This window comes from Scomber scombrus, chromosome 22, assembly GCF_963691925.1.
Source record: "Scomber scombrus chromosome 22, fScoSco1.1, whole genome shotgun sequence".
NCBI lineage: Eukaryota > Metazoa > Chordata > Actinopteri > Scombriformes > Scombridae > Scomber > Scomber scombrus.
Genome location: NC_084991.1, coordinates 19158782 through 19176817, shown reverse-complemented (window position 1 = coordinate 19176817; position 18036 = coordinate 19158782). Strand labels below are relative to the sequence as shown.

At 39.5% G+C, this 18036-nt stretch overlaps 1 protein-coding gene across 2 annotated transcripts in view; it reads left to right on the top strand.

Annotated features, from left to right (window-relative positions):
* LOC134004610 (ninjurin-2-like) overlaps nucleotides 1-15649 on the top strand; it is a 30925-nt gene extending 15276 nt beyond the window's left edge. The window contains exons 2-5 of one of the 2 annotated variants that reach the window (XM_062443946.1): nucleotides 520-535; nucleotides 14236-14386; nucleotides 14524-14603; nucleotides 15480-15649. In XM_062443946.1, the coding sequence (XP_062299930.1) occupies nucleotides 520-535; nucleotides 14236-14386; nucleotides 14524-14603; nucleotides 15480-15649 (417 nt within the window). Of the gene's footprint in view, nucleotides 1-519; nucleotides 536-14235; nucleotides 14387-14520; nucleotides 14604-14940; nucleotides 15006-15479 lie in introns of those variants that run through there. The other variant, XR_009927845.1, reaches the window with a different exon arrangement.
* Nucleotides 15650-18036: the final 2387 nt, after the last annotated feature.

Genomic DNA, 18036 nt, shown 5'->3' with positions numbered 1-18036 from the left:
TGCTATAACAATAAGCAACACACGTCACTTACTTATGCAAGAGACCCTCACAGCATGGCTGACGTCCGATGAGAACCAGGTGTTTATGGGTTTCTACTTCTGGAAACACACACATAACACCACCTGTAGCCATTGTAAAAATCCACCTATAGACTCTGCCAAATCTATCTTGCATTAATACTATATATTTTTTTACAACTTTTTTCATTTTCATAGTTTTGACCATAATTTTCTCACTGTACTGCACTCACCAAGTTAGTGTAATTGCTGAGATTTGGGAACATGGGAACATGCCTGATTGGACAAGAAACAAGCCATCAGTTTAGTCACATGATCTTAAATCACTGTATTGGAGGTAAAACATGTTGTTTCTCAAAGTGTTTCTTTGAGAGCAATGCTGTCATTTTCAGGAAGGCCTCCACTTACTCATTTACACTTGGAAGTGTGTACAACCACAGTCTGATCTGCCGGCCACTAAGCAGCTCTACTGGAGCAGTTAGGGTTAAGGGCCTTGCTCAGGGGCCCCTCACTGATAGTAATAAGGGAGGAGCAAGTGCTACTTCTTCACTTTCCACATCCAGATTTAACCTGCCGTTCTGGGGATTAAACCAATGACTCTCTAGTCACAAGTTCGCTTCTCTAACCTTTAGGCCATCACTGCCCAACTTCAGACTTTTAATTGATATGGCTGTGGTCCTATAAATCTCAGCAATAATCTCAGTGATTACAATCTTATTGTTAATGTTTGTAATGATGGACAAAATCACAAATACATGAACCGGATAGTAATAAAACGTAAATTATTCTCTAAATAACTGAAAAAAACATGATTTTTCCAAAATTCCTGTCGGCTATAAAGAAAAAGTAAAAGTTTTTCTTATTTGACCATTCAATCGGCAAAAGATTCATTATATAATAATAATAATCTTTATTAAAAAGATCCATCAGTTTGGAAATCAGAGCCTTTGTAACGTTTCCGTAGGATGCCTCTGCAGAGCTGGAGGGAGCAGCTGGCTGAGTCATTGATATGGGAAACTCTGCAACACCATGTGGTTATCGTGAGGAATGCAGAGAGTCAACTGATATTAGATGACTGCCACTCTTCCTACTCCCAGATGGCAGATTGAGATCCAAATGTGGGTACACACACACACATACACGAGTACACGAATACACACAAAGTCGTCCTGCATAGCTGAGCACTTAGATTACAGTGCTGTGGTTGCTAGGGAGTCTTCCATGTGCTTTCCTGTGTTTGTCTCCTGCTACATGCACATACTCACATCATCTTAAATCGTGCTTTAAATCTTTAACATTTTATTTGCTGGTGGGTGTCATTGAAGAGTTCGTGTGAGGGCCAGTGTTCATGTCAACAGCATCTCTCATCACCAAGGTTCAAAGATCAAAGGTCATAGGTCACTGAGGTTATGTGTGTGTGTGCTATCTCTCTCACACACATAACATTACTGTTGTCAAAATATTTTTATTGAATTTATATTTTATGTTTTTGTTAATAGGTTACCAAAAATGAAAGATTTTAAACATTGGGTTGGTTCTCTAGACATACTACTGCTCTGAAGCATGCTGTGTGCATGTGAATATGTGTGAGTGAGTGAGAGGGTTTTTTTGTTGTTGTTGTTTTTTTTTGCATGAAAGAGCAGCCAAATATCTAATATAAACTTTGCTTCTATTCCTTGTTACAATCAAACATGCCACAAAACATGAATGTGAATTTGGATATTAAATTGAATTACATTTTAGGCTGAAATGGACCGACCATGTCTGCTATAAATTAATTTGCAACAACATTTTAAAAGGAAAGAAGATTTTTAAAATCAATATAATAAGGATATGTCAGGTAACTTATTTGGAAAGTTATAAACTACTGATACTAAACATATCTGTCAATGTATTCTAGTGGTTTTCCCTCCAGTATCCATAGCAACTAAAACATGATTTAACCATCCTGTTGTCTTCGAGTTAAGGAAGGAAGGGAGAAGGAAGGAAGGGAGGGAGGAAGGGAGGAAGAAGGAAGGAAAGGAGAAAGGGAGGGAGGAAGGAAGGGAGGGAGGGAGGAAGGGAGGAAGAAGGAAGGAAAGGAGGAAGGGAGGAGGGAAGGAAGGAAGGAAAGAAGGAAGGACTGAGGAAAGAAGGAAGGAAGGTAGGAGGGAGGGAGGGAGGGAGGGAGGGAGGGAGGGAGGAAAAAAGGAAGGAGGGAAGGATGGAGGAAAGAAGGAAGGAAGGTAGGATGGAGGGATGGAGGAAAAAAGGAAGGAAGGAGGGAGAATGGAAAAGAGGAAGGGAGGAAGGAAGGAAAGAAGGACAGAGGAAAGAAGGAAGAAAGGTAGGAGTGAGGGAGAAAGGAAAAGAGGAAGGGAGGAAGGGAGGAAAGAAGGACAGAGGAAAGGAAGGAAGGAAAGAAGGAGGGAAGAAAGAAAGGGGGATGGAGGAAGGAAAGAAGGAAGGGAGGAAAGACAGAGGAAGGAAAGAAAGAGAAGGAGAGAGGGAGGAAGGACAGACAGAAGGAAGGAAGGAAGGAAGGGAGGAAAGAAGGAACAGTCAAAACAGACGGGGTCAATTTGACCCGGGAAGACGACACGAAGGTTAAAAAAAAAAAGTTGTGTTGAGGTACTTGAGTCAGGTTAGAGAAAGATTTTTTAATTTTGTTAAGCAATGAAAAAGCTCAGACTTGTAGCACAAGACGTGAGGCGTTAAAATATTAACACTTAATGAAAACCACAATCTTTCTCTAAATCAAGTGCTTTTGTTGCGTAATTCTAACCACATGGTCTCCTGCACTTTGTAAGTCCTTATATCTACCCTGATGACTGTTCCACAGAACAAAAACAACAACTTGATTTTCCTTCAAAAACCTAAATGACTCATATATTAACGTGATGGATTGGCTGAGACTCATGTGTTTATACCTCTATACTTGTGACCATGATTGATATAACGCATTCTCGAGGCCCTAACTCAAACCTTCATGACCACATGCAAACCACATTCCTTCAATTATTCTTGAAAACCACACCTTTGAAAGGAGTGAGGAGGGGACATCTCCTCACTGCTAAAAATGTTTCTCACTCTCAAAAGGCCTAAAAGTAAAATTGGTCGCTAACTACACACACACACACACACACACACACACACACACACACACACACACACACACACACACACACACATTTCTATGTGCCCGGCAATTACAGAGGCATCCTGTTGCGTAACAGCCAGCACTCCATAGGATAATAGGTGGACACTTTGATCATCACAGAGAGAGGCAGGAAAAGGCGAGAGAAGCTGCAAACAGATGAAAGAAGTAAACACAGGATAGACTATAGTAAAAGGAAATGAGAAGTAGTTAAAGATAGGAATCAGAATCAATTGAATGCTGGATGAATTATTTTTATCATGCACCCCTAAATCCCAGCATGAATTTGACATAAATAGTTGTCTATTAACCCTGCTGTCGTCCTTCCGGGTCAAATTGACCATTGACCCTCTTTCTTTGATTTTTCCTTCTTTCTTTGCTCCTTCCTTCCTTCCTTCCTTCCTTCCTTCCTTCCTTCCTTCCTTCCTTCCTTCCTTCCTTCCTTCCTTCCTTCCTTCCTTCCTTCCTTCCTTCCTTCCTTCCTTCCTTCCTCCTTTCCTCCCTCCCTCCTTACTCCCTTCCTTCCTTCCTTCCTTCCTCCTTTCCTCCCTCCTTACTCCTTTCCTTCCTTCCTCCTGCCCTCCCTCCTTACTCCTTTCCTTCCTTCCTTCCTTCCTTCCTCCCTACCTCCCTCCCTCCTTACTCCCTTCCTTCCTCCTTTCCTCCCTCCTTACTCCTTTCCTTCCTTCCTTCCTTCCTTCCTTCCTTCCTTCCTTCCTTCCTTCCTTCCTTCCTTCCTCCCCCCCCCTCCCTCCTTACTCCTTTCCTTCCTTCCTTCCTTCCTTCTTTCCTCCCTTCCTCATCCCTTCCATCCTTCCTTCCTTGATTCGAGGACAACAGGAGGGTTAAAGATACAATCTGGAAATGATTAAAAAGTCCTTATTTAGGGGATATTTTGGCAATAGAGGAGTAAATAAGATCTTGATTGATTCAATATTGTTCCATTAAAATCAGGTCAGTGTTGAAAGTACTATTAATTTTGAATTACACTTTAATCCCTCGGTTTTAATGTGATTATATCCTGTGAATTTGCAGTATCAAAGCAAAAAGGCAGTAAGTGGACTGAAGATGAAAGATGATTTATGTGATAGTAAACAGGATAGTAAAAAGGGAGAAAACAGCGAGAAGAGAAGGATCAAAAAGCACGAGGAGGTGTATTAACCTGACATGTGGGTTCACTCAGTTGTGACATAAAGGACACAGCAGGGGACAGGGTTTTTTGGGGGAGATTCACAATAACGCCACTGATTTTGGACTCTGTTTATTCACAGATTACTAGCCACGTAACCAAGGAAACACATTTCCAACTATGATGTGAAGACCAGCATTGTCCTCAGAATATGAATGAATCATGGGCATTAATTCATAAATATACACACACCAATTTAAGTTTTCTCATGCCAGCTTTGCTAATTATAGGCCGGCCAGCAGGGGGGTAGTTGGCCATGGCGCAAAGAACAATGGTCATTTGCTCTTGAGATACAAACCTGATGCATGTGTGTGAGCAAGTAAGAGGTCAACAATGTGTGTGTAGATAGCAGCCTCCTCCCTGTTTTTTTCCATGTCAAAGTTTACCGAGTGTTTTTGACTTAGTTTGTGTGTGTATGCTGAGTTTAATCACAGTTTGTTTGTCTCTAAACATAATAAGTCTATTTACTGACATGCCAACAGCCCCAGCACATCATCAACTCATATATACATGCAAACATATAACCTGAAATGCAGCATTTCACTCGCTGACCCTTGTTCCTCCAAAACAAATAAACACAGAAAATGTCAAGAGGTGATTTTAGGAGGCACTCAGTGGTCTACTGAATCCAAGCAGAGTGGTTTTTCAATGGAAGTGACAAGCGTGGGAAAAAAAAAATGTTATGCCGTGTGAAAAAATTGCTTGTTAATAATTTAATTTAAAGTGATAAACCTTCAAATTTCAGACCTGGTTGATTTGGCGCCACCTGTGGTCACTGATGGTAATGGTAGATGATTTTTAAAGGATAGTTCTGATAATATTGTATATTTGTATTATTGTCATTGAATCCCATGAAAAGATCAAAACCACAAAAAAATACATCAATGAGCCACACCGTTGCAGTTAGATGAGGTTCCTTCATTATAATAAATAGTTTATTGTGAGTTAATCCGACATACAATGTCCTGTTGCTGTAAATACACATAAGAGCCCCAAATCTGTGACTGAAAATATCCCCCAACAAATGTACTATTTTCTTTTGTTTGCTAAAAGCTACATAGGAAATATAATACATGCATCTGTTTACACCACAACCAAACAAACCATGGAGTTGTTATGACGCACTGATTCCATAATAATGCCATAACATGGCACCAGCTGTTGCCCCCCCCCCGAATTATATCCAGCACATGCATCCATTTCTGTGAATCAGTTGTGCCCTCTGGACTCTGCCATTAACATTGAACAGAAGCGTCGTTCCCATTCAACATCATGAGACTGAGATTAGATTGCTTTCGGAAATTGTTAAATTAATTCTTTTTTTTTTTCAATAAGTGATTTTAATGTACCTTAATAACCATAACCTACAAAATGTGCTTTATTGAAGGACTGCAGTTAACCGCGGTGTGATGTATAAATAACAAATCTCAGCTCATACCAAAAAACAGGCTTGAATTCATCTGTAAATTACTTCAAGCTTCCGAATTTCCTTATTTAAAGTGACTTTAGCATCAGCGTTTTAACAATAATTAACAATAGCATTAGCTTGCTGCTGTCTGCCATTACTAGTAGCTAAATTATTTCTTTTATCAAAACAAATTTGCAGCGCTAAAATGCATCCTACAAAGAACTTTCTACAAAGAGTCAAGGAGATTTCTTTACTCAGTGTTAAATAATCAACAGTGCTGACTAGCTAACAAGCTAACGTTACCCAAGCCTGAACATTTTTTTGTTTTAATGCATTGTCATTCACTAAGTCACTGAGATAAGGGTGGTAACCATAGAAACGGATAATTACTGGCGACAACTTGGTTTTGTATAAAAATTAAAATGTGCATTTTGAAATGGACTGTATTGATGCCCCTTACAATGTATACTACATAAGTATATGATACATTGAATGGCTATTGCTGATAAATGCAGGACATAAATGGTATAAAACACAGATTTTGACGTTAATTAACATTAACTTTATACAGAGAGACTAACAAACTGACCTTTGATTTGTCCTTTGAAAAGTCCTATAGACACCATGAGACTAAAATATTGATGATATCTCCCCTAGTTTTACATCTGGGATTAAAAACATGCAAAAACTCAGAGAATGTCATGTTTACAGCCAAAATCATTCGAGTAGTAACTACAGCCACTGTACTGTTGCCAGAAAGTCAGCAAACGAACACACACAATTCGTCTCTTTGTCACTGCCTCTCCCGTCGCCTTTCAGGCTGACTCTTCTTCTTTGTGTCGCTATCTGTTTCTCTTCATCTGCTTTTTTTGCTTTTCTTCTTACTCGCTCACCCTAAATGGCAGTTGCATAAAAACCAAACAGAAAGATGATGCCTTTAAGCAGAGAAAGCTTTCGGAAAAATGAAGAAGAAAGGAGAAAAAAAACAGTCATATAGGCCAGAATACAGACAGACAGGCAGGCAGACAGACAGAGTGATGGAAAGACAGACAGACAGTAAAAATAAGTTGCTAAAAGAAAACCAGAGCTCCACTCCTAGTTGGGTTTCCCCTCCTATTGGCTGTTGTAGAAACCAATAAGGGTCCAGGGGAGGAGCACTTCCTGTGAGGTCGAGGGGGGGCCTCCCATGTGGCCTAGTGTATATTTGTGTGTGTTTGTGTGCACTTTTGCAGTTTGAGAGGTAAAAGTGGGCATGTTTTGTTAATATACATATAATATATATACCCATACATGTGGAACAACACATACTCATATGTGCCTCATACTAGAAAGGTAAACGTCACGCATACATTGTTTTTCTTTCTTCTTCTTTTTTGTATGTGTGTGTGTGTGCATAGGGCTGCGGTGTTTGGGTGTGGGTGTGTACATTATGCGATATGGACCTGAGCCCATGTTTGTGGATCAGTGCATTTCAAGAGGGGAGAGTTTCACAAGGATTCTGGATTTCTAAGAAAAGTTTTTTTATATGAAAAACCATAAAAAAAGAAAAAACTTGCTCAAATGTACCTTATGTTTAGTCCTGAATTACAAAACCAGTGTCTTCTGTACATGTTGAGGCAGGAATTAAACTTGCTACAATGACCACAATCAAGTCAATAAACTATTGCCAACTGTGTGATACTGTATGTGCAATATGAAGGCCAGTACAATATTAATATATTGTATTGGCAATACAATATTAAGCATTTTATATATTTCCATAATATCAAATTTGTGCAAAATCTGTGGATGAGTGATGACTGAGAAAAAAGTTTCCTTATGTTTATATTCCTCCAGGAAACCCAAGTGTAAATTTAGTCCTGTGTGACTGTGTGAAAAAGATAAAGAACAGTTGTTTATATACATATATATAGTTTGTATTGCTTTTCTTGGATTGCCACTCTATCAGATTATTGCTCCGTTTTCAAGTCATACAATAGCTGGCTGTGCTCAGCTACAGATATCACCATGTGAACCGATAACTCTGTCCATTCTTGATGTGAATTCCTTTTTTCATATGTTTTCCAGCAGGGAGTCTGTGATATGATAAATGTCTTTCAAGATGTTGCCTGATATTTTCATGATGAATATCTTCAATCGTAGATTCCAACTTTGAGGCTGAGGTCAATTCAAATACAGTGGGTATAATATCCATGAGGGCAGTCTTGGAATTGGCAATGATAATCCATAAATTGATTTCAGATTCTGGGCAGAAAAAAAAACCTCAACAAAATACTTACACACTGCTTTTATTCATCTGTATGGACATGATCGATTTTGTGCAGTTATGGTATTTTTTTCATCTTTCAGAAACATTACACTATGTATTTGTGTGAAGATATAAAACAATGCAGCTGAATTCTTTTTGAGGAATGAGAAGTGAAAATTAGTTTTTATTGACTGCTGTGAAGTATGAGTCCTCAAAGAGAAACCTTCACATCTACTTGAAACCATGACAATATCCAGTAAACCCAGAATATTGAGACTCTAATATACTGTTTAAGAAAGGACAGGAGGAAAGGAGGAAGGAAGGAAGGAAGGAAGGAAGGAAGGAAGGAAGAAAGGAAAGGAGTAAGGAGGGATGGAGGAAAAGAGGAAGGGAGGAAGGAGAGAAGGAAGGAAGTAAAGGAGTAAGGAGGGAGGGAGGAAAAGAGGAAGGGAGGAAGGAGAGAAGGAAGGAAGGAAAGGAGTAAGGAGGGAGGGAGGAAAAGAGGAAGGGAGGAAGGAGAGAAGGGAGGAAGGAAGGAAGGAAGAAAGGAAAGGAGTAAGGAGGGGTGGAGGAAAAGAGGAAGGAGAGAAGGAAGGAAGGAAAGGAGTAAGGAGGGAGGGAGGAAAAGAGGAAGGGAGGAAGGAGAGAAGGAAGGAAGGAAAGGAGTAAGGAGGGAGGGAGGAAAAGAGGAAGGGAGGAAGGAGAGAAGGAAGGAAGGAAAGGAGTAAGGAGGGAGGGAGGAAGGAGAGAAGGAAGGAAGAAAGGAAGGAAGGAAGGAAGGATGGAAATAAAGGAGTAAGGAGGGATGAGGAAAAGAGGAAGGAAGGAAGAAAGGAAAGAAAAAAGGAAAGAAAGGAGTAAGGAAGGAAGGAGGAAAAGAGGAAGGAAGTAAGGAGAGAAGGAATGGTGGAAGGAATGAAGGAAGGAAGGAGGAGGGAGCAAAGAAAGAGGGAAGGAGGGGGAGAACGAAGGAACAATTAAAGAAAGAGGGAGGAAAGAAGGAACAGTCAAAAGAGATGGGGTCAATTTGACCCGGGAGAACAACAGGAGGGTTAATTATTGAATTTTTTTGACTGATGTTTCTTCAAAGAGGAGTTTTTCTCATTACCTCAAAATCAAATGTGGAGGTGCTGCTGAATCAGGCAGTGAACTGGTTGTAATTCACTGCTTCTGAGAGGTTAAATGTATGTAACCCCTAGTGACCTCCCAGTAACCACTTCTCCAGACTGCTGCTGTAAATAAGGAGCTATCTCTCTCCTACCTGTCCGGCAAAACAAAGGTTAAAATAGTAATTTATGAACATATATTAAAATAAATCAAGATAAGTGCAGATTAAGCATGATAAACACACAGTCAGTGCATTTAGTAAGACATTACACTAAGTGAACACACATGGGCCGTAAAACTGTATGTAGGCCATTGAAATGTTTTGGTTGTGGTGTGTGTGTGTGTGTGTGTATATGTGTGTATTTGTGTATGTGTGTGTGTGCTTTGGCTGCCTGCCCAAGGCTGATGTTGATAAAGTGTGACCACGAGTCCCCAAAGGAGAAAGGATGGAAACAGGCCAGTATATATATACTGTGCATACTTCTTCTCTCACTTTCTCCCAGTCTCTCTATATCTCCTGCTGTCTTTTTTATATCACTTCCTCACTTTCCTCTCTGTCTTCCTCCCACTTTTCATACTTTCTCTCTTTTTCCTACGCAGTTTTCTCTCTCTCTGTTTCTCCACAAAAACATACCAAAGCCCATGGTACACGGTACATGTGTTCAGGGTGTTCTGACAGCCTTACAGTTCTAGGAATTGCTTCATACTTTCTTGGAGATTAACCCAGTGTGGATCAAACTGTACTCTAACCCAGGCTGTATGGGGGATAGAATCAAGGTTTCCAGCACAATGTGTATCAGATTCATGAGGTTCGTTGCATCATGACATATAAATTGTTACTCACAGAAAGATACTAAATTACATTTTGTGATATGTAAACATTTGGATAAACTGCAAGGTGCAGATTATTCAAAATACCCCATAAAGCATACTTTTCCTCTTACTCAGAGAGGCAGTTTGTTTTGGTTTGGTTTGTGGCACTTAAAAAAGTCCAAAACCTATATTTGAAAATGTCAACATCTTGTTCCTAGATATCATGGCAAAGTTAAGAGAATCCACAGACATCACATGAATGTTTTCATTGAAAAAACTATGTGTTACCAAAGTGCACCGGCCAACTTGTAGCCTGCATGAAGAAGGAAGTGTGCCAGCTTTGCTCATGAGTACAAAGGAAGTGGATGTATACTTGGTGAGCTAGCTAGCATTGTCAAGCCATAAGGAAGACACCAAGACACATGATCTCAGCCCACAAGAACGCTGTGTTTATATCCACCACAGTGTCACAAGCACTTGAGCTGTTCTTTGTGTGCATTGAAAACATGGTGCAGTGATGACAGTTAAGTGTTCAGTAACACGTTGTAACACGTGTCGACCAAACAGCGATTACACCTGTTGTAAATAGTGACAGTAACTGTGAATAACTAAATTGGATTGTTACTCCATACAGTTACTCATCCATCTTTATGATCATGCACACTGTTATTTGATTTTCAGCAAGACATCCAAAAACTGAATTAAAGGCAAACTTTGGTATTTTTCAACCCAGACCCCTATATCATTCAAGGAGACTTCTCCTTTTTTCCCGATTTTCTGAAATCTCACGAGAGTTGAGTTGTTTGTCGAAAATCAGTTAAAATATTCAGCCATGACTTTAGAAATCTTTCAGATAAAACTAAGTTACGTGTTCTGTGCACCAACACAACACACCTCTTCTAGCAATCCTCTTTTCAACTCTGTCATGGCTGAATTTTTTTAGCAGACTTTAAAAACAACTTAACTCTCAAAATATGTCAGAACAAGACTTTGACATGAGCGAGACTTGGATCAAGTGAAAGGTAAAGAAAAATGTTTTATTTATCTTTGTGGTCCTTTCCATAATGTTGTTCTTTCCAAATGTTGCCTATCAGTGGCAAAAACAAGCACTTTTAGTGGACTGACAGGCATCATTGCCCCAAAAGATTACATTAAAGCTCGCTCCGCAGCTGCCAGCTGAAGGGCTCTGGCTCAATGCTGGGCCAATTTCAGAAATAGTTGTCCCCATTAATCACTTTAACACAAAAAAAGATGTGAAAACAGGGTCCAGGTTGAAAAATACTTAAGTTTCCCTTTAAAATCCAAAAAGTGGCAAAGCTCACTTGTTGTTGCGACTATTTGTTATAGTTTCAGGTTATTAATTTCCTTTTATTGTGTATGGAACAACTGTGTAGCCGCACTGCAGCAAGAAAAACAAAACATTACACAGCGCCACATAAAAACAGAGGCAGTACGTGGAAAGAAACAACAGCGCTGAACAATTACTGCACATGTACAGTGTGGACGCTGTGTTTATTTTGGAGCAGCAGAACACATTACAGCACAGTGAGGTCATGAAGTACAATGTGTCTCTTGTGTGCACATGATTGACTTTATATATATATGTCTTCCTTAAACACATCTCTGTTTCTGTGCAGCCTAAAGAAAAACAGACTGCACTGATTCCAGCTACACTGACACAGCCTCGAGTAAAAGGATCCATTTGTGGACAGAACACTTTAATCTATAGCTTTGTGTTAAGTAATCCAATATGTGTGTCAGTAGTGCATGCGCTATAGCAGGACAATAATTAGATCTAGTAAATGTTCATCTCTGGCATGTGCTATGAGTCATTGTTGAGGCCTGAATTATGTTTAATGTTTTTCTTTCTCTCTGTCTTCTCCATGCACAAACACACACATCACTTCTTTCCTTGGCAAAACTCATACACACACTCTTCTCCTCACCTCCTTTTTCCTGCTTGTCTAATTTAAATGACTAACCCTAATACACATATGCAAGCACACACACACACACACACACACACTAACCGTCAATTTTCGTATTCCCTAGTGTGCAACAAAGTGCAACTCTTGATCTAAACACAACTACTTTCCAACCACTGGAAAATTAGCAGCAGTTAGAGCTCTCATGATTAATGAAGCATGTAAAAAAAAAAAAAGGAATTTTCTGTTTCTGAATCAACATGATTAGAGAAACACTTATCTCATCCCAGGTCATCTGGAATACTGTGGTGAGACTCCTGATACCATGATATATGTAGTATTCATTTCTTCTGGCAATGATAAAGGTTGGATTTATCGTTTTGGTAGATCACAAAAAATGATGTCATATGAAAACAGCAATCTCATTGACGTTGACTGTGACTCACATTTCTGGTTTGGATTTAGTTGCAAGAACAAAATCTGCAAATAAAAATAGATAAACCAATTAACAGATGTCATCTCTTCACCTAGATCATGCTTTTTCTGGCAGTGTCCCACATTAGTATGTACAGTCAATGCTGCCCTCTCCTGGTTAGTTTCATATGACTTGAGCAAAGTAACTTAAAGATAGACAGTGCACTTTCTTTTTTTTCTTCAAAATAGATAAATGATATGAACATATTGCACAGTGGTTTATAAGACTCTGGAAAATATCCAAACAATAGCTCTTCAGTATCTGTATTTAGTCATTTTATTTTCATTTGTCTCGCTACATTTCTTCTGACTCCCTCCTCTCCAACTCTGTTTCTCTTCTCTCACACTTTCACCCTCCCACATTTTACCTTGCCCCTGTATCTTTCCTTACTGTCCTTCTCACATTGCTCTCACTCTCTCTTTCCATCTGTTTTCAGTCTGTTATGAAGGAAGTGTAGATGAGGGCTCATTAAGGAACTACAGTGGTGGTCAGATGTCCAGGGGGCTGGTTTGCTTGCAGTTAGACATCAAACAAGATGACGTAGCCGCACACTCATAACTACAATGACTTTAGTTAACAGATAAAGCTCAAGATCTCAGAAGACAGCTTTCTTCAGGATAAAATACAGCAGTCACCCAACTGGCTTTCATATCAGCTGTGACATGTGTTACCAATCAAGGCAATCAATCTAATCAACAGACTTTAAGGAGGCCCAAGGCCAAGCAAGTGCACATAAATCAAAGACCAAACAGTACAAAACAAAACAACATGTAGAAAAGAAAGTCTAAAACACTCCTACATTTAAATCAGATTACAGATTTACAAGAATAATGTATATCTATGCAAAAAAAAGAAGACCTACAAAGAAGCAAAAATGTCACAAAAACAGTCTCTACATTGAGGCTGAAAGGGCCGTGGTCTTTAATCCGTAGATTCAGGAAGCCTGTAACCCAAACCTCCACCATATTGAGGCAGATTAACCTCAATTCTTAATTATTGAAGAGAGAAAGTAGGATGATAGCTTCAATGACAGGTGCAGCTACTGGATACATTACAATTTTGGGCCTCATAACGCTGCAGTGTTTCAAAGGAAGATAAAGTATATCACTGAATTTTAAGAACATGTGATGGATCAATGAATCTATTTTTTTGTCCAGAGATCCAGGATGCTATTGCATTTAGTGCATGCATTACATCTGTAATGGCCATATGGTACTGGAACTAATAGACACTGAGGAGGAGGAGCCGAGGAATCAATATGTGGAACCAAACCAGAGCTAACTGATTTATCTTTGAGATTAGAGAAACCAGAAAAAACAACTAAAGGAAGTTCAAAAAAGTGTTTTTGCACATCTGGATCATTTTGTCAACTAAAAACAGAATGATTAACATTTTGTCTTTGTCTGTAAAACAGTTCAGATCTTGGCTTAGTTTGGATTTTTTCCACAGCACTGATGATTTGTGCATTTACGTAACTCCTTTCTCTGAATTTGGATGCCATCGATGTAACATTTTGGTGAAAGTCACCATTTTGTGCATTTTTTTAACACAGTTGAGCACTGGGTAAGCTATTTTTCAAGGGAAGATGAAGCATTTGAAAAAGTGTATCACTCTGTTGGATTCTCATAGAAATCTGTAAAGCAGATTATCACCATCTCAAGCGACTGCAGGTCTGAGTAGTCATGTTTTCAAACTGGATTTAAAATATTTAAAAATAGTGCACTCTCTGATACTGTGGGTTAGGGTTAGGGGCTGTCTTAACTGAAAACAGCTTTGACCAAACTTTGTTGGTTGAATTTTGCCACAATAACTTCCTATATACATTTGATAAACATGCCATGGCTTGGACATATTGAATCTATAATGCATTATTGAGGGTATGAAAAGGATAAGTGTGATCTCAAGTCTAATATCAGTATCTTTTTCTCAGGGGGGTTCGACCTCTAATCTGAACATGAACCTGTATGCCACCAAGAAGACAGCAGCTGAGGGCATGCTGGACATCGCTCTGTTCCTGGCTAACATCACGCACATGAAAACTGTCATCGAACAGGGAGCTGGATACAGGTACTGTATCAGTATGATGTGTGTTTGAGAGGAAAACAGGGATCACAGGATATTTCTTCTTCAAAATGTAAATGAATGCACAAACATTCTCTGCCACTTTATTCTCTGGGCTTTTAACTTTTTTCTCACTTCCTCAGGTACTACATTGCTGTCCTGACCCTCATCTCCTTCTCCCTGGCACTTCAGATAGTGGCTGGAGTCCTGATCATCGTTATCGGTAAGCCAATCTCATCACAGCATTAGTCTGTCCAGAGCCTGCACCATACAGAAATCCATCCTCCATGTTTTAACCACTCATATTAACACACTAATACACTGACACATTGATTTATTGCAAAAATATGGGCAATGCAGTTCTTATTCCAACCACTTTCTTGCGTGTTTTCTGCAGAAAATAGTTTGGAGATATAAAACATCTGCACCATCAAATACATTCTCTGCGCAACACAAAAAACACACATGCATTTTAAATGAAATCTTGGAAAACCTTTTTGCATCTGTTGTGTAGTTTGTTATTTTTGGTGTGTGTGTGTGTACCTTTGTGCTTATTGCAGCACGGCGAGACATCAACGAAGAGGCCAACCAGAAACGCATGGACAGCCTGAACAACATCATAACCGTCATCATCTTCCTTGTGTTCGTGTCCAACATCTTTATCTCTGTCTTCGGGATGGAGCGCACCGGCCTCTTTGCCAGGATGCATTTCTGACTTTCTGACGTAGGGAATGATTCTGACGCAGGAAACGCACACACACCCACACACACACACACACACACACACACACACACACACACACACACACACACACACACACAAACACACACACACACACACACACACACACACAAACAAAAAGAGTGTGACTTACTGTTCTACTTACAGTACTAATCAGTGACAGTATTACCATACTCTGATATCTTGATTTGATTCGGTATGAATGGACTGGGAAGAGACCAACTATGTGTGTGTGTGTGTGTGTGTGTGTGTTTGTGTGTGTGTGTGTGTGTGTGTGTGTTTGTTTCTGCTTGTGTTTCTGTTGTCTGTGTGTAATGGTGTAATGTACATATGCACTATCCACATGTGTGTGTGCAGCTCGTTTAGAGCTGACCCGCCTCCCCTCTTGGCAGCGGTTGTTAAACTTTCTGAACAATCTGGTCACTGGCATTTTCTTCCTCACCCTCATCGTCAACATCATCAAAGCCGCATTCGGCACACAACGCAGCTGCTTCCTTCGATGGATGTTTCAGCGCTTCATTTTGTGAATCACACATAGCTGACACTCGCACATAGTGTACAGTACGTACATTCATATACACAAACTGAGCATAAACATGCATGTTTACATTTTTAAAAACTTTTATGGGAAAACATGTGGCTCTTTGCTACAATGTAATTCTTGATACTACCACCAGATGGCACCAAAACACAGACATTTGAAATCATACACAAAGGCAGCTTTAATCTTATTTCATCCATGCAATCACCTGTAGCATGAAACACTTTGCTTCAACATTCAGCCTCAAAGTTAAAACGTAGAGGCAAACTCCCAGTGTTCAATATGAAGTCTTTATGTTCAATATGAAGCTCCTTAAGATGCTGATCTTCTATTGGCCACTAGATGTCAGCTTCATTAAAAAAAACCTCAGCTGTATTGAGCAATCCCAGTTGCTAAATTGACTTTTTTCCAACAAATGGACTCTTTCAAACAATTTTTGGCTCAAGTTGAGCAAAAGCACTATCCAATTCGGTTTTTTGGTTGTGCAATGGTTGATGCACTTTCTTAGGGATCTTACCCTATGGCACACAGAACTGCATATTTAAAATGAGGCTTTTAGGGAACCAGTCTAAACACAGACAATGTTGTTATTTTATTATTGTATATATTATGCTGAGGCCACCATCTAGCAGCCAGTGGTCACAGAGCACTTTAGCATTGGCTTTAGTCTCAAGCCATGGTAGTTGCCACTAGTTGTTGGGGGGCTTTTTTTCAGACAGAATTGGGAAAAAAAAAAAAAAAAGTTGAAAATGTGACTTCAGAAAAACACAAAAGAGACATGTCCACTATCCAAACTGTGCTAATTTAATTTAATTATTATCAAATTATTGCTGAATCCTTTCACCAAATACTTGATTTGAGGGAAGGGGTTCAAGTGGAATTTTTAATACAAATGTAAGAGCAAATTTGTTAGTAAAAGTACAGTCAAAATGTCTCATTAACAAGACAGAGGCTTGAGGGAGTGTGACTGAACTGTATGGATCCATTACGTGTTTAGTGTTACAAATACATATGTGCATATGCATGTGAGTGTGTATGCAATGCATCAAATGTGTTTGTGTGATTGGGTGTGTTTGAAATGTTTGAAATATGTGTGTTTGTGTGTCTGTCCATGTGTGTGTGTGTGTGTGTGTGTGTGTCTGTGTGTTGTAGCCCGCAGGGACCTGAACGTGGTGTCCAATCAGAAACGACTCGACTACCTGAACAACCTTGCTACAGGTGTCATCTTTGTCACCACGGTGGTTAACTTCTTCGTCAGCTTCTTCGGATCCAAGAGGACTGGCTTCTTTCGCTGGCTGCTGGCTCGACTCCACTTCTGACACACACACGCACACACACACACACATATAAAAATACATTTATACAATTGCATGCATTGACACAGCAAGTTCACCTGTTCACAGACTTAAACACATTTATTCAAAGTAAGGTTGTTGAAAGTTGAGACAAACAATTCAAATATTACATTTTATTTATTACTTTGGCTTTGAAAAGTTTTGTTTAAATGCTGACTTCAGTTTGTAATCTGACTAAAATATCTCACTTTAACCAACTGAACATCTCTGTGAATATGCATTACTATATATGCTGCAGTAACATGCTTTAATAGTCACTTATAAAATTGTGCATTTGTTCCATTATGTATATTTCAAACTGTTTTACACTTTGCATGTATTCCCTACTTGTTTGGTAATAGGTAGAATTATGAAAACCAATTGTTTTATAGAATTCATTTTCAAAACTTGCTTGACAAAGGAAATGTTTTTGAGGTTCAATTTGCCTCTAATATGTACAAACACATTCTCCTCCAGAAAGCTGAATAAATGTAGTGATTTAACAGATGCTTGTTTCATGTCCACTGTCTTTTTTTTGTACATGTGTGTCCATGCATGTGAGTTTGAAGGAAGGGAATCCATTGAAATGTTCTCCATTGCAACTAGAGGTATTGTATCTCTGCAGTGTGTCAGAACTAAGTGTAGTTTGAACCTCTCTCTTTCTCTACTGTGTGTGTATGTGTGTGTGTGTGTGTGTGTGTGTGTGTGTGTGTGTGTGTGCGTGTGTGTGTGTGTGTGTGCGTGCGTGTGCGTGTGTGTATGTGTGTCACACAGGTCGTCGGGACCTGAATAACTCTGCCCTGCATAAGCGTCTGGACTACCTGAACAATGTAACAAGCATCATAGTCTTCGTCACCACAGTCCTCAACCTCTTCATCAGTACCTTCGCCATGCAGAGCAATGGATACTTCCCATGGCTCATGATGCGCATTCACTGACACACACACACACAAACACACACACACACACACACACACACACACACACACACACACACACACACACACACACCTCTATGATATCTGCAGTAACACATAGA